Source organism: Corylus avellana, chromosome 2 (genome assembly GCF_965113065.1).
Source record: "Corylus avellana chromosome 2, dhCorAvel1.hap1.2, whole genome shotgun sequence".
Classification (NCBI taxonomy): Eukaryota; Viridiplantae; Streptophyta; class Magnoliopsida; order Fagales; family Betulaceae; genus Corylus; species Corylus avellana.
The window spans coordinates 29,552,160-29,563,788 of record NC_142491.1 but is presented as its reverse complement, the minus strand read 5'-3'; the positions used below and the strand labels follow the sequence as shown (position 1 = coordinate 29,563,788).

The following is an 11,629-nucleotide window of genomic DNA, read 5'->3' as shown; positions in this document are numbered from 1 at the left end:
GTGCAAAATTAAAATAAACTAAATAAAATGATTAAAAAACAATTAATGGAAAAACACTAAAATTTTCCAAATCCACCCCGCTAATTAAACAACACATTCTTGCATTTTATACATACAACTGACAAAGAATAAGTTTTATACATTGTTCAAAGTTCGTAAAAATGCATATTAAATCATTCGATGAATCCAACCGTTAAACGAATCACAATGAATATCCAATTAAGATCAAATCATCCACTGTATCCATTTGATATACGAATCACAATGGATATCCGTTCTCAATCGAATCATTCAATGTATCCATGGGTGAAACACAACGAATATCCAACCTTTTATGAATAAAAGACACAACATTCAATCAAATGAAATGAATTAAGCAATTGAATTGAATTCGAACAACAATTTGATTAAACATCGGAATTGTATAAATAAAATGACAAGAATGTGTTTGTTTATCAATGACGAGGCTTCATCTTCGACCTTAGTTGAAGGTTTTAGCCTCTCATGATTACCAAACTCATATCAAAATGAATTAAAACCATAAGAAATGTAAAACTTATAAAGAGAAACGTAGCAAAAGCCTTAGAACGACAAAAAGTAAAAAATATGCTCTCTACAGCACCTCCCAACATGTGTTTTATAAAAGAAAAAGTGATATAAATACTAAAACCTAGGGCTTCAGTGCTGCCAGGTTAGCCCGGGTGCACTCAAGCACACTCGAGCATGCTTCAAGGCTCTGTGATGTTGTGAGTTTGGGTGATTGTTCGAGTGCGCTCAATCGCAGTCTCCCTGCGCTCGAGCGCACTTCCAGAGATGCTCTTCCTCATCTTCTTCACAATTTTCACACCAAAGACTGCAGTTTTCTCTCAATGACCTGCAAAACACTAAAACACCAAAACTACCCAAAAACATCAGAAAATAAGAAAGCTAAGGTTTTAACAAATACAAGTTAAGAGGCCCAAATATGCAATATTTGGCACTCATGAAATACCCTCAAACTTACATTTTGCTGATCCCTTAGCAAAAACAAAATGAAACATAAATCCGCTGTCGTGGGAGAGACGATTGTATTTAGCATATATAACAAGCCTTTTAAACCCCTAGGCATCCCTAGAGGACGAGTGAAGTATCGTGAGGGTTTAACAGCAATGATACCCACAAACATTTTTCACACTGTCATTGAAAAACACAAATTTCCACACAAACACATGGTTCTTACATCATGAGCAGGTTTAACAATGTGAACACCACAATCATATCATCAAATCAATCACAAATCATTCAACTCAAAGATGAAATTTTTAGACAACACATGTTACAAAAAGTGCAATGTGAGTCTAACATACAATCATGAGGCTTCAATTTTTTTCTCAAAGTTAGGTGTACTTAAAAAGTCATAGGAATTCACTCAGATGAAAACAACCAAGGCTTAAATCAAGACATGCATTTTTGTGTAGGCTGTGCAATGCTCGACTTCCTTAAGCTTTCTAATTGACCTATGTAATGAGTGTTAGGCCAATGATTCCCAAACCAGATGATTTTAAGGCACTAGATGTAGAAACATCCCTAAGGGCTTAATTACTCAAGTCAAAAAGGTTACGAAGCCAAACTAGCCATACAATTAACCAAATTGAATTTTTCATATTTTTACACGAACACTCAATGCTTAGTGAGACATGAGGTCCGGTTACTTAATGAGAAGCTTCAAACTGATTTATTTATTTATTTATTTTTTTAATTATTCAAGCCAAGGTTTCATCACACTTCATCCTACTAATCTCAAGGTACACTCTAATCAAGTCAAATCTTGTACCTCACAAATTCTATACTAGTGTGCTTGTGATGATAAACTCAAACATGTGAAGTCTCTCTAATCCAACAATGAGTCAAAAGACTCAGATTCCTAATGGCATGTTGTGTTCAAGATGCTAAATAGACCAATGAGATGCAAACCACAGTATAGGTGTTACCTATGCTCAATCAACAATATAACAAAATTTATTTTTTTATTTTTTATTTTTTATTATTCACAAAAACAACAAAAATAATAAGAAAAAGACAGAAATGTCTACCTCACCCCAAACTAAATTTACACATTGTCCCCAATGTGTCCAGAAATACGATACTGAAATAGGCGGCATAAGTCGGGTGTAACATATGAGAACGCTCCCCCAAACTTGAATAGCAGACACTTATCTTGAAAAACACACAAAAAAAAAAAAAAAAAAAAAAAACAAACAAACAATATCAAATGATAAGGAATAAAAGGGTGAGGGTTGCCTCCCACAAGCGTTAAGTTTTTAGTCTTCAGCTAGACTCTTCATAACAGACGACCATCATTTCGGATAAGTAGGATCCTCCAATAGTGTCGTCTCAATATCTGAACTCTCCAACTCCAAGAATGGTTTCAGCCTTTGTCCATTTACCCTAAATGTGTTACCATTCTTTGGATCCTCAATCTCAATGGCCCCATGAGGAAAAACAGACCGAATGATAAATGGGCCTGTCCACCGAGATTTGAGCTTGCCTGGAAAAAGATGCAAGCGTGAATTGTAAAGGACTTTCTAACCAAGCTCAAAAGATCGTCTCAAAATGCTCTGTTCATGAGCCTTCTTCATCTGTGCCTTATATGACCTTACACAATCATATGCATCATTCCTCAGCTCCTGTAATTCACTGAGTTGGAGCTTCCTTTGTGAGCCAGCCTTCATAGGATTGAAGTTCAGCTGCTTGATGGCCCAAAATGCTCTATGCTCCAACTCCACAGGAAGGTGACATGCTTTGCCATAGACAAGACGATATGGAGACATGCCAATCGAGGTCTTGAAAGCTGTATGGTAAGCCCACAACGCATCATTCAATCGCAGAGACCAATCTTTTCGTGTAGGATTGACAGTCTTCACCAAAATTCTCTTAATCTCATGATTTGAAATCTCCACTTGTCCACTCTTCTGTGGATGATAAGGGGTGGAAACTTTATGCGTGATGAAATACTTCTTCATCAGCTGATCAAAACTCATGTTGCAAAAATGCTTGCCCCCATCACTTATGATTGCTCGAGGTGTACCAAAATGAGCAAAGATAGTGTCCTTTAAAAATTGGACTACAACTCTGTGGTCATTGGTCTTGCATGCAACAGCCTCCACCCATTTGGACACGTAGTCCACAGCAACAAGGATATAGAGGAAACCAAAGGAGTTCGGAAAAGGTCCCATAAAATCAATGCCCCACACATAAAAAATCTCGACAATTAGAATGGAGTTGAGGGGCATCATATTCCTCCTAGAGATACTCCTTAGCTTCTGGCAACACCTACATGCGGCATAGTATGCATGAGAGTCATAGAACAGGGTAGGCCAATAAAATCCACATTGCAAAATCTTCCTAGCGGTCTTGTTAGCATTGAAATGGCCTCTATAGGCTTGATCATGACAAAAAGAGATAACATTGGATTGGTCATGCTCAGGAATACACCTCTTAATGATCTGATCGAGACAATACTTGAACAGATAAGGATCTTCCCAAAGGAAGTACTTCACCATGGCCATAAACTTGGATTTATCTTGTCGCCCCAATGCAAGGGCATTTGGTTGGTGACAAGATAGTTTACTGTATCAACAAACCATGGTGCAGTTGTGTGAGTAATATGCATCAATTGCTCATCAGGGAAGGTCTCAGAGATGGGGGTGGCATCTTCAGCAAAATCTACAGTCAACCTCGACAGATGATCAGACACCACATTTTTGGAACCCTTCTTATCCCGAATCTCTATGCCAAATTCTTGCAACAGCAAGATCCATTGGACGAGGCGAGATTTAACATCTTTTTAGAGAAAAGATACTTCAATGCCGCATGATCTGAATAGATAATGACTTTAGATCCTAGTAAGTAGGATCTAAACTTGTCCAAAGCAAAAATGACCGTAAGCAATTCCTTTTCAGTTGTGGAGTAGTTGAGTGTCCTGCTTGCATAGAAGATGACGTGGGGGAGTTTATCAACATGCTGCCCCAAAACAACTCCTACTGCATAATCCGATGGGTCACACATGATCTCAAATGTTAAAACCTAGTTGGGTGTGGACGTCAAAATTCTCTTCAATTCCTCAAATGCTTTCTTGTAGTCCTCATCAAATGCAAATGGGGGGTTTCTTAACCAACAACTTGCTCAAGGGCCTGGTGATTTTGCTAAAGTCCTGTGTAAATCGCCTGTAGAGCCTGCATGGCTCAGAAATGAACGAACCTCCTTCACTATACGTAGGGGGTGGAAGGTTGGAGATCAAATCCACCTTCACTTTGTCAACCTCAATCCCATGTTGAGAGATGACGTGCCCCAATACAATGCCTTGCTTTACCATGAAATGGCATTTCTCTCAATTAAGCACCAGGTTCTCCTTGCACTACACTAAGACCAAAGTTAGCCGGTGCAAACACTCCTCAAATGATGAACCGAAGAGGGAAAAGTCATCCATGAAAATCTCAAGGAAACGTTCTACCATGTTAGAAAAATACTAATCATGCACCGCTAAAAAGTGGCAAGTGCATTGCATAACCCAAAGGGCATGCGACGGTAGACAAACGTCCTAAAAGGACAGGTAAACGTCATCTTCTCCTGATCTTTGGGGTCCACAAAGACCTGGTTATATCCGAATAACCATCCAAAAAGTAGTAATATTCATGCCTAGCTAAGCGCTCCACCATTTGATCAATGAATGGGAGTGGAAAATGATCCTCCTTGGTGGCGGCATTTAGATTGCAGTAGTCTATGCAAACTCTCCATCCTGGTTGAACATGAGTTGGGACCAACTCGTCATCCTTGTTCTTGACTACCATCAATCCAGGCCACTTAGGCACTACTTGAATTGGGCTTACCCACTTGCTGTCAGAAATTGGATAGATGATGCCTGCATCCAATAGCTTAATCACTTCTACTCTCACCACTTCCTGCATAGCTGGGTTAAGCCTTCTCTGTGGCTCCCTCAATGGCTTGGCATTTTCCTCCATATGTATCTTGTGCATCACCACTGAGGGGCTTATCCCTTTTATGTCTTCAATGGTCCAACTGATAGCTTCCTTGTGCTCTCTCAAAGCATCCAACAACTTATCTTTTAGAGCACCAACTAAATCAGAAGCTATGATCACAGGCAAAGATTTTGCTGGACCGAGGAACTTATTCTTGAGGTTATCCGGTAAAGGCTAAAGTTCCTTCTTGAGAGGCTCGGGTACTAATGCCTCCTCCTTCTCACTACTCACCAGAGGAGCATTCTCCAAACTCACTTCTGCCTACTCAAGTAACTTGTCTAAATCCAAATCATCTCCAAACTGAGCTAGGCATGCTTCCAGGGGGTCCTCCATGCTTGATTCTTCAACAGTGTCCTCCATGATCTCCTCTATCAATCATACATTTCTTACTTCATCAAATTCTAGTGGTTGCTTGCTGATATGAAAGATATTCAGCTTCACTGTCATATTTCCAAAGGAGATCTTCATTACCGCCGTCCTTCAATTTATTAGGGCATTAGCTGTATCTAGGATTGGTCACCCTAGAATTACCGGTATTTGAATCCCAACATTTGGAATTGGTTCAGTGTCTAGCTAGCACAGTGAAAATCCATGGGGAAATAAAATTTATCCACCTTAATCAAGACATCCTTGATTATTCCCCATGGAACCTTCACTACCGGTCAACCAATTGGAGTGTCATCAATGTGGGCTTTAATTCACATAACCCTAACTGTAAGTAGACTGAGTAGGGCAAAAGATGTACATTCGCTCCAAGATCCAATAACGCCCTCTCAATACGACTGACTCCGATCATGCAAGAGATAGTAGGACACCTAGGGTCCTTGTACTTGATGGGCAACTTGTATTGCAGGGTTGAGCTAACATGCTCGGTCAAGAATGCCTTCTGTGGGACATTTGTCTTCCTCTTGACAGTTATCAAGTCCTTCAAGAACTTGGCATATTACGACACTTGCCGGATGGCATCCAAAAATTGGATATTGATTTGGACTTGCTTGAATACCTCCAGAATGTCCTCAAACTTCTCTCCTTTCTTAGGTGCTTGCAACCTTTCAGGGTAAGGTGCTTTAGGCACAAATGACCTAGGAAGGTCCTCAACAGTTGGTGTTCCTTTAGATGGCTCAGCATCTCTCTTCTCCTTGTTGCCACACTCTTGCCCTTGTGGCACAGTTGGGTTCTCTTCAGGCAGAGCCACTTGATTGTCCACTTGTCTCCCTGACCTTAGTGTGACAATTGATTGCACCTGCTCCTGCCCGTGCGCAAGTTCCAAAGAACTTCCAACCGCATACTATCCCTTCAGGTTGGGCATAGGCTAACTAGTGAACTTTCCCTTCTCTCTTCACCCAAGTGACTTGCGATTTCACCCATCTGACTCTTTAGCTTGGCAATTGCTTGGGTGTTTATCATTGTTGCGCTCCTCACTTCACTGATGGATTGGCTGATCATCTTCATGAAATCCATACAGTTTCCTCTAATGATTGTGAAATCGACGCTGGCGCTTGAGTGGGAGCGTGGTAAGAAGGTGATGGCGCTGGCTGGGCCGAGCAACCATGAGTCGGAACCGGTGGAAGAAATCTGGGAGGGTATTGATTGTGAGAATGATGAGGGGCTCCTCCCTGATTCACCGGTTGGTTTTGCTTTCATGAGAAATTAGGGTGGTTCCGCCACACTGGATTGTATGTCTCAGAGTATGGTCCATTTGACTGCTTCCTATAGTTGTTGAAAGCGTTCACTTGTTCCATAGGATACTCGGCAAAAGCCAACATATATGGACAATTCTGTGCTAAATGCATAGGACTAGCATAGATGGAATAGCTATCAACATTGAAAGTGTTGATAGCATTAATGGACTGGCCCACAGCGAGAGCGTCGATCTTCTTGGTAAGGGCATCTATCTTTATCCTCAAATCAGTGTCCTCCTTAATCTCATAGATGCCTCCTTTCTTGGGAGCATGAGTGGACCAGTCTTGACAACTCGAAAAATCCCACTGCTGTGAGTTGTCAGACAACTTCTCTAATGCCTTATACGCTTCATTCCCTGTCAGACTTAAAAATGCCCCTCCGTTCATTGACTCGATCATGCTACGATTGGATTGAGTCAATCCTTGGTAGAAGAACTGAACGAGTCTCCACTTCTCATATCCTTGCGGAGGGCACTTTATCAGTAGATCCTTAAAATGTTCCCAACTCTTAGAGAACTTCTTATCTTCCTCCTGAGTGAAAGAGCTAATTTCCTTACTGCTCTCATTCACTTTTGACGTTGGGAAGAACTTGTTGTAAAACTTGCTTAACAAGATCTCCCAAGATGTAATGGATCCGGGCGTGTTGGGGTCCAACAATGCCCTAGCTTTATCGTGTAGTGAGAAAGGGAAGAGTCTAAGGTGGACAGACTCTTCAGAGAAATTCTAAAATTTGAAGGTGGCACAAATGTCCTTGAATTTCTTTACATGATTGTAAGGATTTTCAAGTTCCAGGCCATGGAAGTATGGCTTCAAATCGAATTGGGCGGCATTGGTTGGTGGCAACACTATGTACGAAGGGGAGTTTGTCGCAACTGGTGCGAACAAATCCCTAAGCGAAGTGGTGTAGTCCATGATAAGCGCTGATCTCCTGTTGAGATTTCATTATCTCTTGGTGAGCTTTTAGAGTCTGATTCGTCTCACTCATAAGGTTCCATATCTTCTCTTAAAAGTCAGAATCCAACCGAGGGGCTAGTGTGGCCTGATAGCTGTGGAGGCCGGTATGTGGAAGAAGGTTGATAGGGTTGCCTGTTAGATTGAGCTTGATTGTGCAACCCAGGAGCTTGGGCCTTCCGTGAGAAGTTTGGATGATTTCTCCACCCTGGGTTATAAGTATTGGACTATGGATCATTACCTGGTTGGGAGAATGTTGCATTGACCTGCTCATTAGAAACATTAGCATAATTTCTAGCAGTAGGATAGTCACTCATATGATGCATAGGACTAGAACAAAATGAGCATGGTTCAGGCTATGTGTGCATGTGAGCAGAATTAGGTGCAAGACCAACAACCATCAATTGATCTAACTTCCTAGTGATAGCATCAACTAGGAAGAGACCGTCGGTCTTTGGTTCTTTAGGTGCGGGTGCCCTATGTCTAGTGGAAGCATGATGAATAGAATTTCTACTCAAATTTTCAAACAGGGCCCATGCTTTATCCTCACTCTTTAACATAAATGTCCCCCAATAGGATGCGTCTACCATTTGTCTATGAGGCTCGGTCAAGCCATCATAGAAGCTTTGCACAAGCTGCCATTTCGGGACAGCATGGTGTGGACATGATCTAAGAAGGTCCCTCAGTCTCTCCCAGGTCTCATGGAATTCCTCGCCCTTATATTGGGAAATACTAGTTATAGCTCTCCTATTGTCATTCGTCTTTCCTATGGGAAAATACTTTTTAAGAAATTCTTGTTGCAATTCAGCCCAAGAAGTAATGGAATTGGGTGCTAAGGAACTAAACCAATGTTCGGCTCTCTCCTTGAGGGAGAAAGGAAAGAGACGCATCCTTAGAGCATCCTCAGTGAATCCAGTCAATTTAATGGTGGAACAAATTGCTAAGAATTCATTGAGGAAGTCATAAGGATTTTCATTGCTAAGCCCTAAGAAAGATGGTAGACTTTGTATAGTGCTAGGCTTAATCTCATAGTGGGCTACCGTAATGTCCGGCAGCCTGAGACATGTGGGGGAAGTGTGTGTGGTGGGAGATAGTGATCTCTCAAAGCCACAGGGTTACCATTGCCCATGGTCTCAGTGGTGTGCTCTCTTGGCAAATTAGAATTCCTTTCGGCTCTAAGTTGTCTAAGAGTGTGCTCAATGTCGGGGTCATAAGCAATTAAAGACAAAGACAAAGAAAGGCAACCCAACATAAACTAAAATAGAAATAACAATAAAATAAAATAAAATAAAATAAAAAACTAACACAGAAAGTTAAAGCTCACAAACAGCCCAAACGTGTGTTGGAAATTCGGTGCTGCAGTTGCTGGAAACTGGCAAGTTTGCACAGGTGCGCTCGATCGCACTGCTGATGCTAGGTAGTATTGGGTACAACAATTACACACTAAGCTAGAGTGTAGAGTAATTCTCCTTCTATAGGCATGGCCTATCAAACCCTTTTAATTATGTGTCAGTTAAAACTGTTGTATAACAATCATTTATATAATCCCTAAAAATATGAATGATAGAGTTTAATCAATACAAAAAGCATTCTAAGACAAGAGAAGAATTTCATAATGATTGAATATAAACATTAAAGATAAATTCTCATAATTATACAACCATCACACATATAGAAAAACCAAAATTAAAATACAATTAAACCATTGTTACTTAGAAAGGGCTATATCAACACCCTATTACAAGTTTAGCCGCTCATCGTTCTGCTAGAATGGCCTCCTGCCATGTTCAATACGTTTTACTCGCAAGTGCACAAGATCAAGACAATAGTATAGGGTGCAAGTACGAGATCGTTCCCATGGAGATTGTTGATTTTGCTTAGAATTTATTAAAATATCAACTTTGTCACGAAATTGATACTATGAAAAAGGAATAAAGATAAATGAGAAGGTAGGGCTTTGATATCCACCACTAATCATGCTCAATAATATAACAATATACCAATGTTCTAATCATATTATGAATACCTAAAGTTTGCCAACCTAAGGGCATGAGTGTCTATTCCTTAAGCTATTGATCTCCCTAAGCAACGAATTAGGCATGGGTGTCTACTAAGTTGTTCTTTAAGAAAGCAGAAATCTATGGAAATCGACAAACACAAGAACCTAGGGCATGGGTGTCTACTCTCGGTTTTCCATGTTGATTAACGCAAGAACTCATGAGGAGATTCTGTTGTCACTCTATTAAGCCCAGGACTCGATCATCCAAATTGACTTAAATAACTAATCCATACCATATGCATATGTTGGCCACACACATTCATACGAGGAATTCAATAAAGCTGGAATTAATCCAGTTAAGCATCACAATATGATTATCACAAAGGCGTCAATATTGAAATATTAAAGAAACATAATTAGGGCTTCAATCTAGCCATACTAAAGTAATTAGTTACATATAATTAAAATAAAGGGAAAAGAAAGAACCGAAAACCACTCCTAGAAGTAGCCTACAAATTCTCCTCTCCAAAGTTATCTCCCTAATTATGAGCCTTAGAGGTCTATTTATAGGCTTAGAAAAATCCTAAAAACCCAAGTAAACCTAGCAAAATCGTAGGGTTTAGTCCTAGTTGTACTAGGACTTGGAAAACCCTAATTTGGAAGGAAAAGGAAGTCCTGGCCGCATCTGTATTTCTTCCAGCGCATGAGTGTACTCGATCATGGGAGTTGTGTGCTCGATCGCACACCTCCGCTCGAGTTTCTTCTTCTGCGCTCGAGCGCACGCCTCTCGCTCACTCCTTGGCTTTGGGCGCTCGATCGTACTATCAAAACCTCTAGCTTTTCCCAATTTTGTCTTTTATGCTCAAATTTTCTAGAAGTGCTTCATTTTCTTCCAAAAACCTATAAAACAAAGAAAATACAAAAAGGAAATAAAATTGCTCAAACTAACAAAACTAAGGAATTAACAAATATAAATTAAGGGGCTAAAATACATATATTTTAGCACTTATCACACCCCCAAACTCACATATTGCTAGTCCATTAGCAATACGAAACTAAAAACAAAATGAAAAACAGAAAGCAAAAAGATAAATCAATCTTTCCTGAGATGTAGGATTGCATTTAACGTATACAACAACAAGCCTTTTAAACCCCTAGGCATTCCCTAGAGGATGAGGGAAGTCTCATGAGGGTTTTCCAGAAATGTTACCCACAAACATTATGCACAAGTTATGTTATCCAAAATTCAAGTGTCACTCAAAACCATGATTTTCATTCATTGGCAAGTTTAAAAAGACAAACTCCATCTTCACAATGAATTGGAATTTTAGAGTCTAGTTACTTACAAAAGACAAGCTAAGTCATCACAAGTTCGAGACAGTGTAAAGTGAACTAGCACATAAATATGAAGTTTCCAATTAATTCCAATGTGCAAAGTCTCAATATCTCAAAGTTCACTGAAATTCCCATCATAATGAATATCTATGGCATAACTTTCTTTTTCTTCGTTTTCACTCAGGTTGTGCAATGTATGATTCCCTTAAGCTTTCTAATCAACTCATGTAATGAGTGTTAGGCCAATGACTCTCAAACTAGATGGTTTTAGGGCATTAGGTGTAGAGACACCCCTAAGAATCTACTAACTTGAGTTAAAAAGGCTACGAAACTAAACTAACCATGACATTAACCAAATCAAAATTCTTCTTTTTATTTTTATTTTTTTTCAAATAAATAAACAAACACACAAAACAAATAACATGAAATTGGGACAAAGTGTGTGTGAACAACATGTGTGCCCATACCCCCAAACTTAAATGACACATTGTCCCCAATGTGTCTAAATTAAGGAAAGAGTGTACTTGAGACATGGACGACATAGTCTTGGGAAGCATGGCTCATAGCACACCCCCAAACTTGGATCGAAGCAGAGTTGTCCCTGCAAAATAAGAAAACACAAAAACAAGAAAAAGAAACAAAAA

At 39.8% G+C, this 11,629-nt stretch overlaps 1 protein-coding gene and 1 pseudogene across 1 annotated transcript; both read right to left on the bottom strand.

Moving 5' to 3' along the window:
• Positions 1–2,336: 2,336 nt before the first annotated feature.
• On the bottom strand, positions 2,337–7,612 carry LOC132167192 (uncharacterized). Its single transcript, XM_088512711.1, has 9 exons — positions 7,466–7,612; positions 6,981–7,423; positions 6,689–6,833; positions 6,022–6,267; positions 5,764–5,925; positions 4,652–5,171; positions 3,624–3,822; positions 2,702–3,312; positions 2,337–2,527 (listed from the first exon to the last, which is right to left on the bottom strand). Exons 1-9 carry the CDS (start codon positions 7,610–7,612, stop codon positions 2,337–2,339), a joined length of 2,664 nt encoding a protein of 887 aa, XP_088368837.1.
• Positions 7,613–7,710: 98 nt separating this feature from the next.
• LOC148587591 (uncharacterized) lies at positions 7,711–8,903 on the bottom strand (annotated as a pseudogene).
• Positions 8,904–11,629: the final 2,726 nt, after the last annotated feature.